Here is a 23,420-nt window from a genome sequence, read left to right as displayed (position 1 = left end):
AGTCAGAAGCTCCATAGACAGTCCTTTCCCCCAGAGACCTCTGGGAAGGCACCACCACCCAAAGAAAAGGAGGCCTCCTGCTTCCCCAGAGCTGGTGCATTGTAGGGAAGGGAGGTGGAGGCCTGGCCCCAGCATGACCTTGGATGTTCCTGATGTTCCTGACATAGGCTTCAAGGGCAGGCCACTCCTGCTCATCTTGTCTCCCAACTCCCCAGCTGCCCTTCTGCGGCCCCTGCTATCCCAGAACACAGCCGCCATGCTCGTGGGGCTGACCATCAGTCCACAAAGGCCCTGAAGGCTGAAGTGAGCTGTTGCTGAAATATCTCGCATACATGATACAGCTGAGCTCAGAAAATGCTGCCCCTCTCCAAAACCAGGCAGATGGAGAGCAGGATGAGAGGCAGCACTAAGGCCTCAGGCAGGTCCCCAGGAGAAGATTCGAGAAGAGGCAGGTCAGTGTGGCAAGGAAAGGAGGCAAGCTGATGGCCCCTCTCTGCCCCTGAAATGTCACTATACAAGAGCTTCAAAGGCAGGGCTGCAATGGTGGGTGGGTGAAGGCCAAGAAATGTCCTTTTGGAAAAGTCCTCGGGGCAGTAGAAGGCACAACTGCCGCCAACATCAGGTCCAGGGAAGCTCTTATTTTGGCTAGTGGGGGCATGATGTGAGTTTCTCCCAATCATCCAGGGTGATCTTCCTTGAAGCTCAGAGCCTGGATGGAGCTAACTGAATACACTAGGGGTGTGCAGGGGAAAAGGCCAGGCCTAATCGGCCCCTCCGGGGCCCAGTTTCTGCTCCCTGGAGAACCTGGGCAATGCCCTCATGGCCCCTGGAGGCAGCTCTTTGGCTGGATCTCTCATCAGAGGGGTCCTGCACCCCCAGTAGTGCTGTGTGTGTGTGTATGTGTGCGTGTGGTGGGGAGTGAGGATACCTGCATGGTCCCTGATAGACAAAATGACTGTTTTGGGGAGGCCTGAGGATGATCTTGAAGTTGCAGTCCCTGGAGTCAGAGGGTATGAAGGTAAGAAAGGGGCTTTCTGATCCCAGGCCAGGAGTGGGAGACAATCCAAGAGGAACCCCAAAACCAAGGGCCAGAGATAAGTTAGCTTCCAGGAGGAAGACTGTGAAATCTGCAGTATTTGGGGTGAGGGACCAAGGATCCCCAGAGGCCAGGTAAGCAGAAAAGGAGTCAGGACAATGACTAGGGAAGGAAAGATGAGAAATGAAAGGATGCAGGGAGGGTGGGAGGTAGAGTGCCCTGTTTGCAAAATCCAAGTGAAAGATGTTGAGAGGCTGCCTTTTCACTTTCTAACAAGCCAGAGTTCTGCAGCCTGGAGGTTGGGAAGCATAGGGGATAAGGGAATGGGACGGAGGTGGCCAAAGCACTGAGACCCAGGCCTTGAGCAGCAGGTGGGGATAGTCTGTGAGGTGCTGGGCCTCACTCTCTCCCAGGTAGGCCTGACTGGGTAAAAAGGCCTAGAAGATGAGGCTGGGGCCACCAAATTTCTGAGACCCTGATAGGCCTTGAAACTTGTAGGGGCCCAGTCCACTTGGGAAACAGCAGACTCCCTTCCTGGCCCCAGCTAAACTGGGCTCAAGGCTGCACGGGGGAGTGCATCTCAGCTCTCCTCCACCTGTCCCAAGCTCCGCCAGGCCCAGCTGGGAAGAAAAGCCTCTCTGTGAAGCTGGCTCCTCCAGGGCGTGGGCTGGCAGGTGAACACCCGGCACCTTGTCCTGTGGGGGTGCAGGGGGAGAGACAGCCCCAGGCGTCTGTCTGAGAGAATGAGAAAGTTCATCTGGAAATAAAGTCCTGTTTAAAAAACGTTATATACACCGCTTCTCGACATCTTCGTACAGCAATAAAATGCTATCCGGTTTCTAAAAAACCAAATGAGGAAGAAAACCAAACATGATGGGAGAAATTGTTCTGTGGCCAGAGGAGCTTGACTACCAAGGCTTTCCAGAGCTGAGCTAGGCAGCGCACCCATGTCTGCACTTGGCATTGGTGGGTCCCTACTTCCCTGCCGGGGTAGGTGATAGTGAAGCCTGTCTCAACCTAGGGGCACATCAAGGGTGCAAAGTCAAACCTCAAACCAGAACCTGGAGCGGCAGCAGAAGGGGAAGGTTTGCATTTACCCGCTCACTGGCGAGTGGGGCCTTAGCCTGGTCACACGGGCTTGGCCAGCTGGGTGGATGAGGCCCCGGAAGTGGAGGTCAGTGGGGGCCCAGGCCTGGGCACGACATCCCACCAGGCACCAGGTGCAGTGGCTGCGCAGTAATCCTCACGTGTCTCCTTTTATTTGTGGGACTCTCTTTTCTGCAGTTGTTACACTGGAAGTCACTGGGGAGCAGCTGGGTTCCCCCTTGGCCCCTGCAGGGCCCAGCCCAGGCTAGTGCAGTGGACTGTCGAACACCACATCAGGCAGGATGGAGACTTTCAGCTTCTTCTCGGGCCAGCTGTACTCTTTGGGAAGTTTGAACTGTGGAGGGAGAAAGCACAGCCAGAGCACAGGGTTAGCAGAAACCATGATGGCCATCTTCACGATTGCCTAGAGCAAGGACCCTCACCCAAGCCCTGTCCCACGCATACTGTGCTGAGGGCAAGACAGGCCTGGCTTCTATCTCAAATGCTAGACCTAGGTGGGCAGCTGGGGTTAAGCTGCTGGAGTTTGGTGACTGCTTCTCTCCCCTCACCCTGACAATAATTAACCAGGGTTGGAGGAGGCATGTTTTCTAACGCTTTCTTGACTGTGCCGAGCTCCCTCCTGCTCACTTCCTTGGTTCTGCCTCCGGCCACAAGCACGTAAGGAATCTGCTCCCTGAGGCCCTGGGGCTGGAGGATGGAGAGGAGGGGGGAGGGTGCCGAGGCTACAGGGAAGTGGCTTGAGGTCTGGGACTCTGTGGTCCTGTCCCTGCCATGGCCTCTGTTTCTGAGGCTGGTGCGAGAAGGATCCTGGAACCTGCCCTCTGTAGCCTTTGCCAAAGGGTCCAAAGGGAAGGAAGTCCTGGCTCAGTCCCAAAGTCAGCCCCATGCTGGAGCCACCATGGGAGCAGAGGAGCAGGAGGAATGTGGCTTGAGGTGATTTCTTGGGCCTGGAGCATCTTCAGGAGTGGATCCCCACCCTACTCCCTTTTGTTCATTCTCAGCTGTGTCCCAGGACATGCCTTGAGAGTAGTTCCAGCAATGGCCAAGCAGAGCCCAAGGTCTTCCTGCCCCACCCCAGGAATCATTGATTTGCTTACAGTTTTGTTTTTCTCATTGGCCTGGGAGCTGCTGGTGGAGGTAGTGGGGAGAGGCTGATATCTTGTTCCCTCTGTATTCCAGAACCTTCCATGTGGTCTGGCACACAGCTGGTGCACAACAGATGCTCACTGACTTAGAGTGATGCTGGAGCTTGGAGACAGGGTTTGTCTTTTATGACTCCCAGTGACCCAGGACTAAGCAAGGAGTCAAGGCCAGGGTGGAAGGGAGAGAAGACCAGTGCTCTCAGCCTGCTGGTACTGGGGCTAGAAGTGGACAGGCCCAACACTTCCTGGCTGGCTCCCTCTCTCCCTCCCTCTGCTGGGGGATTTGGTATGCCAGAACTAAAGTGGAGAGTGGGGCAGGGTGTAGGGAGAGCCTCTGCACAGGAGAAAAAAAAAAGTCATTTTTAGTGACCTACTTTCCTAAGCTTCCCCTGGCTCCTGTCCCTCCTGCCTGGACTGTCCCCCTTCTACCCCTTCAACACCCAAGCTCAAAGTAGCAGTCTGGCACAGTGCCATCCCAGTGCGACAAGGCCTCTCCGGAAGTACTTCTGGGCAGCTGGCTCTGGTCTGGCTGAATGGGGAGCTGGGCCTCAGGGGCTGGTGCCTTGTGGGGGTTGAGTGGCTGGAACAAGGGCCAGCACAGACTGGTGCTCAGTGACTGCTGAATGTATGAATGAACGAATTTATCAAGCTGCATCCCACAGGACAGAGAAGACACTATCCTATCAGGGCTGGCCTCAGGCTCTGAGGAGTTCCTGTTCACCTGGAGACCAGGTCAGGATAGCCTCGCCCTGTGCCCGCTCCTCAGCCTCTTGAATAGCAGAGGCCTCCGGGTCCTGGGAGCCAGGTAGCTGGAAGCCCTTGCCCTGCCTGAAACCTAGCCCCTGCCTGGGCCCTGGGAGGTGAAGGAATGCTCCCTCAAGAAGCTCCTGGCAAAAAGGGCAAGGGAAGGGTCTGCTTCTGCCATAGGTGGGGGCTCTCCAGAGGCAGGGACAGCTTGCTAATGTTCCACTAACCCACGGGGCGCTGAGGCCACAAAGGCGCAGATCCCACTGGGGTGCTGATTAGCAGCAGGCAGGGGGAGGGGAAGGGACTTTCCAGAATGAGGTAAGTCCCTGCAAATAAGGATGCCGGGAACAAGGAAGAAAAACAAAGGGGATTATGGGCTCTGTTCCTGTACCCCAGAGGGGCAGCCAGGGGAAGGCACAAGCCTCACCTGGCCTGCCAGCTCCTCTGGCTCTGACTTAGGACTGGAAGAGGCTGACTAAAAGGGGAGAGCTCATGGCTGGGAAGGGAAGAAGGGCGAGTGACTCCTGGGTGGCCCGAGGCAAGAGCAGGAGTCCCTCGCTGCCCACCAGAACTTCCCAGTGGAATGTTCTCTGGCAGCAGACATGGGCCTTCTGTTCAGAAGCTGCCAAGGAACAGCAGGGGCTGGGGGAGAACTCATACTAGCCTGAAGGCCCTGGCTGCCTCTTCAATGAGGTTCTCAGGAGTTGGCAATTCAGACAATTTGCTGAGTGTCCTTATAATGGCTGGGGGGGGTGGTGGTTCAGGGAAACAGAGAAGAAATGAAGCCTTTCAGCATCTCTGGGGTCTCTTCCCCAGCCTATCCCCACGCCTCGGAGAGGCGCCTGAAGATGCAGACACACATGCAGACACACACACACATGCACAAAGACAAGCACATGCTCCTGGGGACTGGAGCCCACTGTCAGAGAGAATCCAACAGGCTTACTTCCTCTGGAGAAGTCAAATCTTCTAAGTCCTCCAACATTTTCTCTACAAACTCTTCAGTCAACAGAATCTGGGAAGGAGGCACAAGGCAGGCTTTTATTTTTTTAATATATGGTCTCTTTTTGCAACTGCCACGCTATGACCCTTTCTTCTGGCAATGGAGCAGGCACGAGCCCCTGGTGGTGATCCTTCTAGGGGCAAAGGCAAGTGTTTGATTTCTCTCCCCACCCCCAAGACCTCCCACCACCACTGCCTGCAATATCAGAGGGGCTGGGGGCAGAGGAAAGAGGACAAAGGAGAAGGGAGGTGAAGAGACCTGAGGGTCAGTTAGTGCTGGTCCTAGAAGGGAGACGAAAATCAAAAAAAAACAAACAAACAAACAAAAAAAAACCTAAAGCCTATTTGGCTGTTTGGCCTCCTGCATGTTGCAGCACAGAAGAGGGGAAACAGAAAAGCCGAGGGGCACAGAAGAGCTGTTGCCAACACCCTCCTTGCCCAGTGGGCTCACATGTGCCCCCTCCACCACTTGGTAGGACAAAAGCAATCTGTTTGGATTTGGAATACAAGCCCTGTCTGGAATCTGGAAATGCCCCAAAAGGTACATCCAAGAATGTCTGGGCTGGAGAGTTTGAAGACTGTAGACCAACCTCCCTCATTTTACAGAAGGCAAAGGGACCCTCCACTCCCACTTCCATCAACCTGTATCTGCATTATCTCAGGCTAAAGACCCCAAGCCATGGCCCTGTGGTCCCATTTAGCCGTTGAGTTCTTCAAGACTTCCTTTGCATACTTCTTCTGTATTCACCTCCCAGATTTCCCACTTTGCTGCTCTAGTCCAACAGACAGTCTTGTGTGTGATGTCTAGGGCAGTCTGGCTCCGTTATTCAGCTAGCACAACCACCACCCTCACTCCCTGAAGAAGTTCTCATAGCCAATGGGAATGCTTATTAAACTCTCCCTCTAGACTCTCAGGACTTCCAAAATCAGGTCTTCCTCAACCATTTCTCCTAACCTTCTCCTCTGGCCAGGCTGGCTCTGCAGAGGCAGGCTAAGCTCGCTCTGTGCCTGTACTACCATGCTGGGCACTGGCTGAGGAGGTCGCTCCTCTTTCAAATCTGACCCTTCCTTCACCCCATCCTCCCTGTGCTTGTCCGTGGGGCCTCTGCATCAGGCCTGTCTGCACCGCCCCACCCCAGCTGTGGCTCTACCTGCCTCTGCCTTGCTTCCTCCAGCAGACACTGAGTAGTCTGGGTGGGGCACAGAGGACACTACAGCCTCAAGGGGGATGGCGAGAGGCTCCTTGAGGGAAACCTTCCCTGTGAGTCGGTTGGGAATCAAGAACTTTAAGAAAATACCAAGCAGGTTTCCCCTGGAAGGTGTCCACTCTGATAAACTGCCTAGAAATAATAGAAGCTTCACCATTTAGAGTCAGCTTGTGAGATAAGTGGATTGGCAGAGAAAGGAGGGCGAGCAAGGAGGATCACTGAGGACCTCACAGGATGGAGGGCTCCAGAGGAAGAAAGTTGATGGGGTGGGGGTGGGAGCAAGGAATGAGAAAACTACCCCCAAGTGAGCAGAAAAACCACCACCACACCAGGCACTGTGCTAATTGCTCCTATGTCTTAGTTCCTTCAGTCTCCTTACGGATGAGGAATTGAGGCACAGAAAGGTTACCCAAGTTGCCTGTGTCACACGGCTTATGAGTGGCTGAGACAAGACTACATTTCAATTGTGTCTAGACTCCTGTTAGTACCTGAAGGGCTGCTTTTGAATCCTGGAATCTTACCCCCAGGACATTTACTCATTTATTCATTCTTCTACTCATCCGCCCAGCCCATCAATCCATTCAATTTCATAAGCATTCCCTGGGCGCCTCTGCTAGGCCTGGCCCTGGGTGGAGCTCTGGGGACACAGGTATGAAGGAAGCCTATTCCCCTCAGGGACAAGCATCCTCCCTTGTTTGACCAAAAAAACCCAAACCCATTGCTGTCGAGTCAGTTCAAACTCATAGTGACCCTACAGGACAGAGTAGAACTGCCCCATAGGGTTTCCAAGGAGCAGCTGGTGGATTCGAACTGCCAACCTTTTGGTTAGCAGCCGTAGCTCTTAACCACTATGCCACCAGGGTTTCCTTATTTGACAGGGAGTCAAAAAACCTCACTTTGCTAGGCTCCAAGCCCATAGTCAGGAACAAAACCAGCTCTGACCACTGGTCCACATCTCCTCCTCAAAGTTTCTGTTTCAGGAGCTCAGGCCTTGAGTGAGGCCAGAGACAAAGAACAAGCAAAGCTTAGAGACAGAGGGAGAGAGGCAAAGTCAGCCCAGGGAAGTGCCCACCCAAGTTCCCCAAACCGGGGCTGGCCCACCCCTCCAATCACACCTCGACCCCTCCCACAGCCCTGCTCCTCTGGCTCTCTCATCCCAGGGTTTTTTCCCCCAAAAGTCCAGAGTTTCCAGTTATCACCAGTCTACATGAGTAGCACAAAAGTCACATTCATATTTTTGGCATTTCCGGGGCTTGTTGCCATCTCTGCAAATGCTAGCACAAACAAAAGCATACCTAAAACCCAATTACATTACAATGGCTCCAGCTAGGGCAGGCTGGGCAGATGTGAACCAATAATTCTGAAGGAGGGACTTTCTGCCAGAGAGGTAAATAGGTCTGGGACTGTAACTAGTGCTGGGGGTAAGGAGGAGGGGGAGGTAGATGCAGGGGGTAGGGTTTACAGAGACTATGGCCATCCAGCGAGACTCCAAAGACAAGAGTTCAGCCCTACACCAGATCCTCTGACAAAGGTCTGGAATTGGTGCTGGGAGAGGGTGCATTATGGCAGCATTTAGTATAGCAACAGCCGGCTTGGTACCATCTGTGTGTGGACTTATTTTGTACTCAATTGGGGGAGGGGATGGCAAGACCAAAAATGGGGACAAACCCCAGTTGCTCCCACTTTTTACACCTCTTTGCCTCCTCAATTTTCACTTTTGGTGACTTGCTGGTTCCCGCTGGAAACCACATTATTTTAAAAAGATTAAACGGGAAAAATTATACACCAAGTCTGCATGATATTAAGGATGACATTCCCTGCAAAGAAACACGACAGACTGTCATAGCTCCAGGCACCTAATTTAATTTCCTTTGGGAGCTAAACCTTAGAAGCTTGGATTGAACAAACAGGCCCTGTTCTTTGTATATTTCAGACCTGGAGCTGAGCATGTTAACAGATCTTATCAACAAGACACTGAGATAGACAGCTACGATGGAGCAGCTCCCGGGCGCTCTCCGGAGGAACAGACTCACTGTTGTGATGCAACTGTGGGAAAAGCCTGTGCAGTTCTGGGGCTTAGAGGTCTGGAACTCACTGGGTCCCCATGGAGCTGCCTGGCTCTGTCACAGATAAAGAGAACGGGTACGGTAATGACAGTAGCAATGACAGCAACTCTGACAGCAGGAGCAGCGCCTCCCCCATGTGCCAGGCACTGTGCTAAGTGCTTGACCTACATCATTTCATTGAATCTTCCTGGTGGTCCTGCAAGGGAGGTAACTATCCTCTCCAGTTTGCAGGTGAGGAGAAGCTGAGAGGCGAGAAGTCTCCTGCATTTAGAAAGAACAGTGATCTGGCTATATGGTGGTGGGGGATGCTCTCTTCTTGTCTGGGGAAGGTACTCCAACTCCAGAAGTCTGTATCCTTAGGGCTGACACCTCTCTCTTCTTGGTGGGGGAGGTGAAGGTGACTCTGGCTTCTGTGACTGCTCTGGAAAACCAGCAATCCCAACCGCAATCAGCTACAGGCCTCCTGGCCACCTGCTCAGCTCAAGGGGGTCTCTGCAGGCCTGTAGCCCTGAGCCTCACAGAAATGCAGCTGCTCAAAAACCAGGTTGGCCAACTGGAAAGGAAGGAAAGTCACGCTCAAGATGGTTTCCCTGTGAGGACAGTGGGGCAAATTTCCAGGCCGGTACAGTTGCATACATAAGGCAACAGTTATTCTAGCTCAGAAAATGATAATGAAAATAACAACAGCACTCACTGATATAAACACCAAGACCCAGGCATAAAATCTTATTTTGTTATCCCACTGAAGGTGTACAAACAGCCCTTGGAGGGAGGAGATCCTTTAGTGAGAAAGGAAAATCCCCTAAACCCCTGGGAGCTTTTTAAAATATGAAGATGCTAGGCCATGGAGGCAGGGGAGAGGTCATGGTGATCTGCTTCCGTAACGAATGGAGCCTAGGAAACCCTATGGGGCAGTTCTACCCTATCATATAAGGTTGCTGAGTCAGAATCCACTGCATGGCACACAACAAGGCCCCATCCAGACCTCCTGAATCAGAATATCTTGGGCTAGGCCAAGGCATCTGCATTTGAAAAAGGCAGTCCAAGAGATCACAGATGGGAAGAGTGCTGGGAAGTACTCAGACACACAGGGGAAGCAGGTCTGGGCACAGACATAACCAACAGGGTGAGCTGGTAGCTGCAGCTCCACCGCCATCTAACTGGCTGACCTGTGGAATGGGAGCCGGGGAGCCCCCACCCCTTCTGGCCAGGGAGGGGGCTTGGAATCCAGGCCAGCAGCTTACTCCAGTGGGCTCACACCAGGTGCCTTATGACAGCCTGGCTGGTTGGTGGTGAGGGAGGATTGTCAACAACTTTCCCATTGCCCAGGCCCCAGCAAGTTCCAGAAAGGAACCCGAAAAGTGATCTTTCGTTAGTGCCTGCCCTGGGCAGGCCCAGCTAGGCTGCAGGCAGCAGCCCAGCAGCCCAGCAGCTGCAGATCTGACGCCGATTCAAATGTCTGTGGTCAATGATAGTTCTGAGTCTGCAAACAGCGGGTGACAGTGCCCACTCCTTCCCCTTACTACGACAATCCACACTTTGTCCAGGACCTTGTTTGCTTTTCGTGTTGACACGTTGTTCTTGCTTCCCAACAAGTTTGGCTTTCTTTTTCCCTCCCTTTCCTTCTCTCGGGGAAGGAAATGTGTTGTTTACAGTGGTAGGGCCTGCCAAGGAGCTGCTCTGGCACTCACAATGGCAATGGAGGAGGCAGGGATGAGTAAGCAGTCCAGTCTGAATCCCTTCCCCCCATCATGCCAGACAATAGCCAGAAGACAGCCTGGAGACCCCCCAGGCTCAGAAGCAGAGGCATGTGTGGAGGTACCAGGCTGCAGTGGCTGCAAAGTGAGGCCTCACTCATTTCCTGCTCTGGGTGGGTGACGGGAAGTTGGCTTTGGTAACTAGAAGCAGGCTCAGGCTCCTTCTGCTCTGGCTGTTGGCTGGTGAGGACACAGCGGGGCATCATAGTCCTCTCCTAAAAGGGAGGGGACTGTATTACCCCCAGCATGTTACTGAGATTTAAGCCTTAATGGGAGTATTCCCAGGACAAACCAAACAAAGGTTGCCAGGTTGTGGCCAGGTTCACCAGTGGAAGGAGAAACAGTAGAGGCACCAAAGGGAGCTGCTCAGGGCCTGGGCCGGAATTCCCAGGTCATCTTCCACACGCCATCCAACTGGGTGGATGGGGAAGGCGGGGGCCTTGTTCAGAGAGTGGTGAGTCAGCAGCCGGGCTGGGAGAGCCCAGCAGCACTTTCCGGAGCCTAGCCTGCAGCAGCAGAGCCCACTAGGAACATCTGCTGGGCATCTTCTCCCAAGCTGGGGCCTCCCATCAGGGCTGGCAGGGAATGGCTGGGAATAGGGGTGCCACCTGGGTGAGCTGTCAGACATCAGGCAGCTGAAAAAGCATTGTAGGCTTAAAAAAAATCTCATATTTGGTGATGTGACCGCTACATGACCTCTGAGGCGGAGATCTCTCCCCCTTCAGATCAGCCCTGGCTGGGGACGGATGAACGCCTCAGCTCTGGGCCCGGCTCCCGCTCAGAGGACAGTGTTGACAGACTCAAGGGAGAGGCCTGTTGAAGCCACTGGGGTGAGGGAATGCTGGGGGAGGGTGATGCAGGAGAGGACCTTGGCAGTCCTCTCACCCAGGGTCTGAAGACCCTTCTGCAAAGTTCTGGAGTTGGCTGAGAGAGTTTACAGTCCCATAGTGGATGAAAACAGCAAATGGTAGGGGTGACAGAGTCAAGGTGTCAGTGTCTGGAAACTGAAAAGCCTGTGGAACAGGAGCTGGACTCCTGCCTCTCCAGCTCCTCCATAAAGCAGGGAGTGTCCACTGCGCTCAACCTGGCACTGCAGCTGTTGCTGCTTTTCTGTGTGCTGTGGCCTTGACTTTCCTGGTCTGGAGAGGTGGGGGCTACGGGGCGGGGTGGGGGTGCAGAGGGCAGGTGCAGGCCCGGGAGTAGATGGGTGTGGAGGCCTGTCTGGGGCCATTCCACAAGCTCCAGAAAGGAGCCTAGATTCCCTAACCTGCTGCCTTTTCCTCTCAGCCTCTCCTTTGTCACGCTTCCCCCATGCAGGATGTCTTTGCTGTGCCTTTCCCCAAGAGATAGCTGGCCTGGGCTGGTAGCCAGAAGAAGGTGCCAAGGCTGGGAGTGAGGGTTTCTAAGGCTGATGCAAGAAAGTCATCTCGGCCCCTCCCAATTCAGCAGGGACCAACAGGGAGGACTGAAGCAGCAGCCAAGAGAAGAGAAGTCTGGGTCTCTTCATGTCCCAGGTCTACTGCATTCAACTCCTTCCAACAGGCTTAGGCACATGGAGATACCACGAATCCTGGGAGCAAGAGCAAGACTGACCTGCAGGGGGTGAGGGCACGCCTCTCTACGCTGGGGTCTCTGCTGAGGGGCCTTCTTGGCCCAGTGGAGAGGGCCTCACTGATGACTCTGATAACCCCTGGCCTCCAAGAGGTCCTGCAGACTTCTGGGTAGGCAGCCAGTCCCACAGAGAGACTTAAAGGCCCGCAAGTAATCACAAGCCCAGGTTCCCACACGCTAGGGAGCTGCCTGTGACCACAGTGGCAAGACCCTGATGGGGAAGGCGGGCTGGCAGTCAGAAGCAGAAAATGCTGACTGCCTTAGAGGGGAGGATGGTGGGTGTGGGTTTGGCTCAGCAGCTGAGAATCTGGCTGGTGCAGGGTCAGAGGGTTTCCCAGGGCTCCTCAGGAAGGGCCTGAGAAACCCCTCGGAGAGCAAGGGTGCGTGCTTGAGGAGTGGGGCCTCAGCCAGCCTTCCTGGGAGCTCCGCTTCGAGCTGGCCCCCGTGGTAGACCACACTAATGAGCCCATAACACAGGCTTTTGATTAAGCAGCTCCCAGCACAGCAACTTTATTGAAACATGCCGAGGCCAGCGGGCTCGTTCCCACCGCTCCCCGGTTCCCCAGGCAACAGCCCACGGGAGGGGACTGCGTGCTGGGGAGTGCTCAAGCTCACTGAGGGACTGCCAGGGGGAATAAGGGGCTCCCCCTTCTTCCTTCAGCTTGGCGTTGGGTCCAGAAGGCTCCAGGGGGAACTGAGGGGCAAGGCCTGTGTAATTGGAGATGTTGACCACCCCTCCCCAGCGTAGGACAACAGCCCCAGCCCAAATTTTTCTGGCTCCCGTTTTACTGGGGAAGGAAAAGAGCCGAGGAGGATTACAGAACTCCGAGGACAAGTTCCGAGTTGAGAATGTAAAACATAACTAGGTGGAATTTCTTCCTGAGTTTGGGAAGACCCCAGTCCCTTCTTTCCCAAGAAAATGTGCTTGAACTTTCAATACACATAAGCACTACCTGAGGATTCTTCTGTGGTGACCTGTTAGCCTGTCAGCAGGCTGATGTCTACTGGGAATGATGACCTGTGAACTGAACTGTGAACTCACTGGGGCTGGGGTCACCTGCCCAGTCCCCACCTCCCACCTCCCTATGCTCTGCCAGTAGAGAGGCCTGCTTCCTCCCTTCTCCACGGAGGCTGCAGTGGCAGCCTGGGACATGGCTGGGGGCCGGGGAAGGCCCTTTCCAGTTGTGCTGGGCTAATTTCAAATGTTACACTTCAGAGCTTTTGCTACAGTAACTACCAACACCACATGGACAGAAATCTAATGTTACCAAGTGGGACTTTTAAAATGTATTTATAACTTTATGGTTCAAAGTAATTTTGTTATGAAACAATGTAATAACAACAGTGGAAAAAGGCAAGATAATTTATGGAACACAATATCCCTAAAGCACTAGCTTCCATTTCTACTTCGGCTTAGTCTGGGGAGCGTGGTTGGTATTCTTTGTTTGCTGTTTGTTTTAATTAAGGGTTAGTATTTTGGCGGTGGGTGGGGGTAGGGAGCCAGCTGAAAGAGGAGACATTCTGCTGCAAACCGACACACAGACAAAAAAGCATGTCCACATTAAGAGTATATATGCTTCACAGACCCCCTCAGACCAAGTTAAACCCACAAAACTGGCAAAATTCCCCTTTTCCTCTACTGTAACTCACCCCCTCCCCCTGCCAAAAAAAAAAAGACCACAAACAGGGCATGGTCACCTTTTGGATTAGGGTCAGATTCCCTTTCTTGATACTCCTGAGAGAGGTAAAGTAAAGTGTTCCTTCCCCTACCCCCAACAAACAAAAAGCAAAACAGGATGTTGGTTGTTGGTCTTCCAAAAGCACCTGGGACTGTGATGGACCAGGGCGAGGACCCGTTAGAAACCTGGGAAACGGTGAGGGCTGGAAGGAGGCCTGTGGCTCTCAGGCCCCAGCACTCTGCTTGGCAGTTGCTCTGAAGCTGTGCTCCAGCCAGAAGAGCAAGTAGGGACAAAGTGTTCTGGACAAGCCAGTGGGTTTCTGTTCAGACAACCTGGGTTTCCATCAGGAGCAGCAGGAGAGCCACAGGTATGGCAGGTGGGGTGACGTAGGTCTGGCTGCTGAGGTCTGCCCATCCCAGCCCCAGGTCCAGGCATACAGGCCTGTTTTCTATGAATTCTGGCAGGATGACCATACAGCCACTAAGAGTGGCCTCACACATCCTCCTCCACCCCCAGTTTCTTCTGCCTTGGTTTACCCAGGGTGCAGAAAGTCCTACAACCCTCAAACCTGGATTTCCACAGGAACCAGAACTCCCAACGGGTCTGGAGAGATATCACTGGTGTCTCAGGTGATGGGAGAAGCCAAGAAGTGCTCCTGGAGCTGATGGGATAGGCAGCGCATCCACCCTCCACATCTACATACAGGCATCAGGTCCTCAGTTCAAGAGGCATCTCGTAGCAAACCCTTTAGGAAAGAGAGCTACCAAGAGCTGCCATGGGAGGAGAAGCAGGGGATGGGCAAGGGATGAGCCTATGGAAAGAAGGTAGGGAGAAAAAGATCCTTCTCACTTGTAACCAGGGTCCATGAGCCGCGTAAGGATGCTCCTCAGTGGCAAAGGCGCCTTCCACTCCCGTGGAGACAAATGTGATGGCCATGTCACCAGTGATACTTTTATATGTAAAGTGCCGTCCATGCAGGAGTCTGCCCCTGGGGGTGGGAACATGGAGACAGTGAGGAGCTGGGCCTGGACACAGCCCCAGAGCAGCAGGCCTGGCCAAGGCTCTAGGACCATGGGCCTATGCTTCCTGCCCACTAACAGGGGACTCCTTCAACACCTTCAAAGAGAAGCCTCTCTCACAAGTTCTCAAATGTCATTCTTCCAAAGTGCTCAAAGGCAGCAGAGACAACAATGGACCAGAGTCCAAAGGGATGGCAGAGGTAGTATAGCCCACCTCCCTCATGTATTGGTGAGGAAACTGAGACCCAAAGTCACACCAGAGCTAAGTGGCATGGACGCTCCTTTGTTTGGGGCTGTGGAGGAGGGGGTAGTACCTAAATAAATTTCCTGAGCCCCTGGGATGATGGCATAGTGTCTGTGTCCTGGACAGAATTTTCTACCTGCTCCTGGGCCTTCCCACAAGATCTAAATGGCCACCTCTAAGGCCACAAATACATTAAAAAAAAATGCTGAAGCCAAGTGGGGTCACTCTGAGGAAGCCATGAGAAGTCACTGTTAAGCCCCAGTCTGGAAATATACCTGGGGGAAGGGCAGGCAGGGGCAACCAGTGGGGCAGAGATGCCAGTCAGCAAAGGAAGCAAAACCTGCTCTTTGCTTTCTCAGACTGTCTCAGATTAACCCTTCACCAGCCTAAAGGTCCTGAGCTGGGCAAAGAAGTAGCCTGAGAAGAAACGGCCGGAGTCCTGGTGGTTAGCCCCGCCAGGTCCTGTCCATTCTGACCATTTGCTATCTTTGCCTTGCTGCCCAGGGTGGCTGGCCAAGGCTGGTTACAATCCAAGCTCCCTTCCTAGGCTCCAGGGATAGTAAAGACAGTTCAAACCAGTGTAACCCCCTTCTTCCCTGTCACTGTTCCCCAAATTTAGTTATTCTTGTTGCCTCCCCTGATATAAAAGTGAGAGCGGAACCCTGAGTGCTGTGCAGGAAGCCCGCTACAATGCTGCAGCCCTGTAGAGCATCCCAGGAGCACAGAGCTGAAGTCTGGCCACAGGGCTGGGTTTCTGGCACTGTTGTCAGGAGCAGAAGGGACACAGTTGGCTTTCTGGTCCCTCAAGGAGTTTGCTGGGCTGGCCACTGGGTTTGGAAAACTGAGTGTTTTGCACAGGAAAAGCAACAAGCAGGAGAAAGCAGAGCCTTACCCATCAGAACCCCTGTCCTGATAACCCCTAACTCTGGGCCTGTGTGACGGTGGGGGACATCTGAGGCTCCTTGGTCACCAAGCCTTCCCTAAGGGGATCAGGACTGAGGGACAATTCTCTGGATGAGGGGAGTTTTTCAGTACCTAGTCCCTGTGGACTCTTGACTCTGAAAGCTTGCAAATGAGGGAGGTGTGTCAACCAAGGCCCTAGACTAGAGACCAGTGGGGCTTCTTGACCACAATCAGGGGCTGACTGGGGGCTGCTGCTGCTGGGGGCCGAACAGGAGATTCAGAGAAGAAAGCGCCTCTCTAGGGATGATCCACAGGGCTGACTCGCCCCTGCTACTGGCCAACTTCTCACACTGACACTGGCCAGAGGCATGGGCAGGGAGAACACTGCATGGCCCAGTGTCACTGGGGCTACTGGCTGCCTTGAAGTCCACAAGCTTCCACATGGGCCCAAGATGGAGCTGCCCAAGGAGTTTTCCCTTCCCCCTAGCCCCAGACTCAGCCTAGATATGTGACCCACCTCACCAGGGGAGATGGCATGCATAGGCCCAGTGGCTCCTTGAGGGCTCTGGATGATGCTGGTGGGGGATGTTTGGGGAGGCCAAGCTGGGCGCTTCGGGGCCGAGTAGTGGGGCTGTCGGGGCTCACCTTAGGCAGAGAGGAATGAGGGCCCCTGACTCCTGGTTGAACTTCAGGTGTACACTCTCGAGCTGCCGCGTGCGGATCAGCTCATGGGGAATAATAGCTGTGGAGCTGTCGCTTTCCAGACTGTCTTTGCGGCTCCTGTGAGGCAAGTATAGGAACAGGTTCAGAACAAGGATGAGAGTCTCTCAGGCTGGGCTCCTGATTAATAATGACAATAATAGTGACTGATGATAATGATAACAGTAACAGCAGCCACCATTCACTATGTGCTTGCCAAGTGCCAGCCACTGTGCCCAGCACCTTGGACTGACTGGTTACTCCCCACGATGCCGCTATGAGGTAGGTACTATTATTATCATGTCCACTTTACAGTTAAGGAACTAGGGATCAGGGAGGTTAAGGTTACTTGTCCAGGTGGCACAGCTGGTGAGTGAGTAGAACTGAGATTTGGTTCCAGGTAAGTCTGGCTCTAAAGCTTGCATCTTTGGCCAACACACTGTAGCTTTTGTTGCAGTGGCTTGCTTTTCCCTATAAAATGAACGGGAGCTTCTGGGAGCCCTTCTTCCCCTGCCCTAGAGCCTCAGAGCCCTGGTTATCCAAGGCTGGGGTGACACAGCACCACATGACATGGCTCCAAATGCTTCCTTCCAGCTGACCCTGAAAAGGCTGTGACATCAAGGAAGTTCTGAGCATGTACACTGCTGCTGACCACCAGAAGCTGCAGTGACATACACATCCTTCATCTAGCTAGGAAATGACATGGCTCCTCATTGCGGGCTGCAGACAGGGCTCTCGAACGGTCAGGACCAGTGGGGCCTGGCTGGGCAGCAGAATCTGGCCTCTGCCCTGCTGGAACCCTGCACCAGATTCTTCCTGACTGTGGCCTTGGCCACTGGGAGCTGTCACTGCTCCCACCAACATCCTGTCCCACAGGTGGTCCATGGGTCCCTCTGCAATAGAAGATTTGCTCTTTCAAATTCAGCTGCTCCCACTGACAACCTCTCAAATATGCCTCAGCTGGAAATCAGGGTTACCCACTGATCCCATTCAAAAGACCGGATCCTGGTTTGGGCTTGTGAGTCTCAGAACAATCCCCCAAGTGTCCATCAACATACTGGGTGAGAAGCTCTAGTAATTTATAATTCAAGCAGCAAGGAGCCACCCAGGATGTTTGGGCCCCAAGGCCAGACAGCCACTGAGGGGTGGGGCCAACCTCCCCCCACACTGGGGGGCTGAGTCCTGGAGCCGGTGGACGATGAGTACTCAGACAGATAGACAAAGCACCTCCCCAGGGAAGGGTGTGAGGTCAGCAAGCAAAAGGATGGAGGGTGACATTGGATAGCACAGGGCCCTGTGGGGCAGTGGTTTATAAATGCTCCCGAGGTGACAGGGCCATTCCCACCAGCTGGTCTCCTCCCTGGTCACACCCAGATTTGACTGCTCATTAACAAAGCAGTCCCTTCCTTTGATTTCTCAGAGCCAATTCTGAAACCACCCTTTTTTCTCCTAGCTTCTCCTTTGACAAACCCCTTCACAAGACCGTGAAGACAAACATTACAGCCAAGAGGGTCTTGGAATTTCAGGACTGGAAGGAAATTCTGAAGTGGTTTAATCTACCCCTTTACTTGACAAAAGAGAGAGTAACTCATACAAGGCCACAGTTGGTCTGTGGCCGGCCAGGGTGGGAGCTATTGACTTATGACCAACTTTCTCTCCCTTACACCACAGCTGCTCTGAGGAGAGCAACACCATATCCAGCCCAGGCACCAAATGATGGGTGAGTGCTCAGCATGTGACACAGGGGTGCCCTTGGGGCCCAAACAAGAGCTGAACTCATGAAATAAGACCAGCCCACATTTGTGGAGCTAAGTCCACAGATTCATTCATTGAAGCCCCATGCAAGTACCCGAGGTAGGTCCTTTTACAGACGAGGAAACTGAGGCTCACAGAGGTGAGGTGGCAAGCCTGAGGTCAGAGAGTGGGTTTAAATAGGGGAGCCAGGATGTGACTCTCACAATTACTTTCCTAAGCTGCAATGACACACCACCAAGGTCCCAAAAGGGGCTGAGGCCTGGCCCACCCAGGTGGGCCTCTGGGCCAGTGATGCCCGCTGGAGGATCCCAGCCTCTCTGGCATAGACAAAAATGTGATGAATAGCCACTGGGGGTGGGGGTGGAGAGCTGGTAGAGAAGAATCAACAGCACACAGGACTAGAGATGTCTCAAGCTGGAGGGAAAAATAAATTGTTGAAAGTCAGCTAAAGTCACCTTGGTAACTGCTACAACACACTCACCCGGAACGAGGACATCAAACCCAACTGCAAACAGCTTTAAAGAAATGGAAAAGAACTTAATCATCTGAAGAATTAATGTGACAAGTGCCCACATTTACACCTCCCACCAACCTTCAATCATTTGAAAACGTACTTTAATCTTTTAAGAGAAAAAAAAAAAATTGCAAAATGCTAGATCTGCAGTCCTGGAGCTTGGGTATTTCCGGCACGCTGCTTCAATGGAAACGCGGCAGCTCCACACACACACACACGTAGGAGCCCAGCTTTTTGCTGATTTGTTTTTTCTGGACATCGATGCAGAAGCATGAATTATTTGTGTGGGCCGGGTGAGGTATTAAATGTGCAGCCGACACAGGTTTGCAATGTTTTGCATGGTTGTCAGCTTAATCTTAGTCATAAAAAAATAAGTAGTGTGCTCGCTAGCGTGGCCTAATTTTTCAGCTGGGTTGTTTTCTCCCTGACTTCCCAGTGGAGAAGGCAGAGCTCTGGGAGTTGGAAGGGAAAGGGGCTTCCAGTGAGGCATGGCCTGCACCTGCTAGGGACGGCCTAAGGGCATGGGTCCAGGAGGAGAAGGATGAGAGATTGCTACAGGAAGCAGAATACCTAAAAGCACGGGTACTGGGGTAGGAGAGACCTGGGTTCCAGTCCTATGTGACTGACCTTGGGCAAGTTGACTTAGCATCTCTAAGCTTCGGTATCCTCTTGGTGGGGATTAATAACAATCCTGTCCTCATGAGGTCATTATAAGGACTAAATAAGATGATCTATGTGAGGCATCTAATAGCACCTGGGATGTAGTAAGGGTTCAAAAGACATCTGACGAATGCATTAATGGGCCGAGGTTAGCTGGTTGCCTCTAGAAGTCTATCTGCTTCTCCTGCAAGAACACCAATGACTTAGCAGAGACTTGTTTGCCTTTACCCTGGGCGCAGAGTCCAACTGCCTCTGGCCAGGTCATTTCCCTCTGCTAAGCAAAGGTCCTTACTCTGAGTTTGGCAGAAGGGGCCTCTAGATGGTGCTTGGAAGGGCTCCTGACTCCTTGAGCAGTCACTGCAGGCTCTGGTCAACTGCTGGTGCTCTGGGAAGGCCCGACTACAGGCCAACAAACCCCTGTGAGGTCTCAGTTCTTCTGAGGGAGGTGCTGGCAGAACCGTCTTCCTTCTGAACAGCACAATCTGCCTTTCTGCAGTTCTCACCTACTGGTCCTCAAATTGCCCAGAAGTAGTTTAATCCATCTTCCCATGGCAGCATGCTGAATCCCTGAGGCTGCTGTCACATCTCATCAACGGTTTCTCTTTTCCGGTATCTGGGGTCTCAACTTTCAACTATATTCTTAAGACAGGGCTCTGAAACCTAACAACCATCCCTTGGATTCACTCTAGCTTGTCAAGGATAGAATGTAGTATCCAGAAGTGAAGTGTTGTGTGCAGAAGTAAATACAGTCCGTAGTCTAAGCAGTGCAGATCACAGAGTATGACTGGGATACTTTATTTCTATTAAAACTCTCATCAAATTTTCTATTCTTTGTACCCTCATCACACTACCAACCTATACTGCACTCTCTATGTCAATGAAATCTCCCTCAGGCTTTCTCTCAAGGGCTCTTAAACCTCTTCTCCCCCATCCTGTATTTGTCTTGCTGATTATTTGGAGCTAAGAGCAGAACTCTGCATTATCTGGTTACTGTTCCAGGCAGTCTGGATGTTTCTGAAACCTGACTCTGGCATCTATCAATTGGCATTTCCTCCTACCTCCACATCACTGACAAAACTGACAAACTCACCATCTATGTTTTCATCCCAGGCTTTGATTAAACAGTGAACAGGACAGAGCCATGCAGACAGGCTGACAGACTGACATCATTACTCTTTGGGTATGCTCATTCAACCAATTATAAATCAACCCAACCATCTCATCATCAAGCCCCTCACTCTCCTGGATGCTCTGTGGACATTTCTCTGTCTTGCCCACCATTATGTCAGAAGATATTCTTAAAATGTCTTGCTAAACCCTGCTTATAGAAGGTCTACAGCATTCCTTTGCCTCCCAGGCAGGTAATCCTTTCTAAAAAGGCAGTGAGGATGGTCTGGCATGCCTGACTCTTTGTGAATTCATGCTGACTCTCAGGGTTCACTGTTGCCTTTAAAGAGTGTTCACAGTCTATTTGTTGAATAATCTAGTCCAGAATTTTCCCTCAGAGTGACACCAAGCTCACTACTATAGAGAGTGAAAGATGCTTCTTGCATCTTGAAACATTTGAATGCTTCCAGTCTGCCAACACCTCTCTCCCAGTCCCTCAAAGATTACTGACACCAGCTTCATGAATATCATCTGCCAGTTCTCCTGGTATTCTGGGGCACAATGTATGTGGACCAGAAGACCTGAAATCATTGCTTCAGTGCCTCTTATCAATACCTGTTTGATCCTTCTTAGTCTGATGATCATTCTGTATGAGATGGAAGCATAAGAAATTGAATAAATTCTGTTTTCTCTCTGCCCCTGATTAACGTCACTCTGCTTGTCCAAACAGTTTCCCTTCTTCTTCTTGCTCCAAACAGAAGTACAAAAAATAAAGTCTTTTTTTGCTTGCTATTGCACTTTTTTGCCAGACTCAGTTTATACTGAGTCTCAGCTTTTCTTGATCCTGTTTCTTAATGTCTGTGCTGGTATAACACAGTTCTCCTTATAGCTTTTATTCAAAGTCTTCTAAAAAAATGCGTGTGTGAAGTATTCTCTAGATACTTATACTGGTCCCTGGAGGTATTACACCTCCTTTTTGTTTTCAGGGGACCATCCACAATAATAGTAATATTAAGGGATACCTTTTATTGAGCACAGACTTGGTGCCAAGGCCTATGCTACACCCTTTATATACGTTTCTTCTTTTCATTTTCATAACCCTAAAAATAGGCATTTTTTTCCCATTTTACAGATGAGGAAACTGAAACTCAGAGACTTAAATAACTACTTCAAGGTCACATAATGAGCAAATGAAGAGCTGAGACAAAAACCCAGGTCTTCCTGATACCAGCTAAAACATAAGCACAGTATTTCTCCTTAAGAACCTGCCTTCCCTTTTGAGTGGTCTTCCCTTCTGGGGTTTCTGGCCATGAAGACATACCTACCTCTTCCCTGAACTCTTAAAAGAACTGCCTTCCTAGAAGATAGTACAGGGATTCCCAAAGGGTATCTGATGGAATTTTAACTTGAGAGAAGCTTCTAGAAAAGCAGGTGTGGCAAGGGTAGGGAAATGTGATATGCTGCGTCTCAGATTACAGATTCACAAAATGTTGGCATTTTGAAGACTCTGGAGAGGACTACAGAAGAAAAAGAAAAACTGGTTTCATTTTGTGTAAGCCAGCATTTTCCAACCTTCGCCACAGAACCCCCTCTCCATTTAACACCTAACAAAACCCCCTAAAAGGCTGTGGAGTCCCCCTCTGGAGACCACTGTCCATGCACTGCTCTGGCACAGCCCAGGTTTTTTCTTTCTGAACTCTGTCCTGCCCTAACTTGTTTCTCCTAAGATCTTCATCACTGCTGGTCAGCATTAGGTCCGCGGCAGAGTTCCACCCATCATTTCCTTTACCTCTGAGGTAGATACTTTCCGCGAGGCCTGTCAGACAGTTACTCACTGCTCACCTTCTGCTCGTAGCCTGATGCCAGGGAAGCTGGACTTCCCCTTTGCCACCAGGGCTTGCGTTGGGGCCAATTTTGTGATTTTTACCTGGAATGTATCATCCTTTTTTTTTTTTTTTTTTTTAAATTGGGCAGGGCAAGCTGTAACCGCTCCCACAATATCACTTCTTTGACTTTAAAATAAAAAAAAAAAATTTAAAGTTTAAAGAGTCCAGTAGTTTGATAGGGCTTATTACAATAATCAGCAGTCTTCCCACTCCCCTCACCTCTTTTAGCTAATTCTTTTGGTATTTTCCTTAATGTTTCTAATGTCAGCTTCAGGCTTTACTTACTGACTTCCCACTATGGAAGACGAGCTTTTAGCTCTCTTCACCCCACCCTCCCACCTCCCTATCTTCCCAACATAATTGTATCCTAAGCTTGTTTGCATCATTACTAAGTGTTTACATTATTATGACTATGTCAATGATATTTACAGCTGAGTCACGTAGTATTGTCTTAGTTATCTAGTGCTGCTGTAACAAATACCACAAGTGGATGGCTTTAACAAATAGAAATTTATTCTCTCACAGTTTAGGAGGCTAGAAGTCCAAATTCAGGATGCCAGCTCCAGGGGAAGGCTTTCTCTCTGTGTCAGCTCTGGGTAAAGGTCCTTGTCATCAATCTTCCCTGGTCTAGGAGTTTCTCAGTGCAGGGACCCTGGCTCCAAAGGATGTGCGTGCTCCTGGCTCTTCTTGCTTTGTGGGAATGAAGTCCTCATCTTCTCTGTTTACTTATTTCTTTTATATCTCAAAAGAGATTGACTCGAGACACAACCTAATCCTGTAGATTGAGTCCTGCCTCATTAACACATCTGCCTCTAATCCTGCCTCATTAATGTCATAGAGATTAGGATTTGCAACACAAAATAATCACATCAGATCACAAAATGGTGGACAACCACACAATACTAGGAATCATGGCCTAGCCAAGTTGACACATTTTGGGGGACATAATACTTCCTTTCTAGTGTAATTTTCTATTATCCTTGGATTTAATAATTATCTTAATTTTCTAATTCAATGTCAAAATAACTAACTACCAATCATCTACAGATGTTTCCAAGATACGCAAATGCATCAGTGTGATCGTTAAGGTCGTGTGTCAACTTGGCTGGGCCATGATTCTTGGTGGTTTGGCAGTTATGATGTAGTCTGGCAGTTATACGATGATGTGATCATTTCCATGATGAGATTTGATATAATGTGATCACCTCCGTGATGGGATCTGCTGTGAGTAGCCAATCAGTTGAAAGGGAATTTCCTTGGAGGTGTGGCCTGCATCAA

General features: G+C 51.4%; 1 protein-coding gene across 1 annotated transcript in view; it reads right to left on the bottom strand.

Moving 5' to 3' along the window:
* Positions 1 to 1,808: 1,808 nt before the first annotated feature.
* Positions 1,809 to 23,420, bottom strand: part of SUFU (SUFU negative regulator of hedgehog signaling) — a 128,910-nt gene continuing 107,298 nt past the window's right edge. The window contains exons 9-12 of the mRNA XM_004370086.2: positions 16,167 to 16,301; positions 14,205 to 14,343; positions 4,979 to 5,047; positions 1,809 to 2,477 (exon numbers count right to left, since the gene is read on the bottom strand). Coding sequence (XP_004370143.1) covers positions 2,388 to 2,477; positions 4,979 to 5,047; positions 14,205 to 14,343; positions 16,167 to 16,301 — 433 coding nt within the window. The 3' untranslated portion in view covers positions 1,809 to 2,387. The remainder of the gene's footprint in view (positions 2,478 to 4,978; positions 5,048 to 14,204; positions 14,344 to 16,166; positions 16,302 to 23,420) is intronic.

The sequence above is a fragment of the Trichechus manatus genome, unplaced genomic scaffold (assembly GCF_000243295.1).
Source record: "Trichechus manatus latirostris isolate Lorelei unplaced genomic scaffold, TriManLat1.0 scaffold00007, whole genome shotgun sequence".
In the NCBI taxonomy this organism is placed as follows: Eukaryota; Metazoa; Chordata; class Mammalia; order Sirenia; family Trichechidae; genus Trichechus; species Trichechus manatus.
This window is presented reverse-complemented; position numbering and strand designations above follow the sequence as displayed.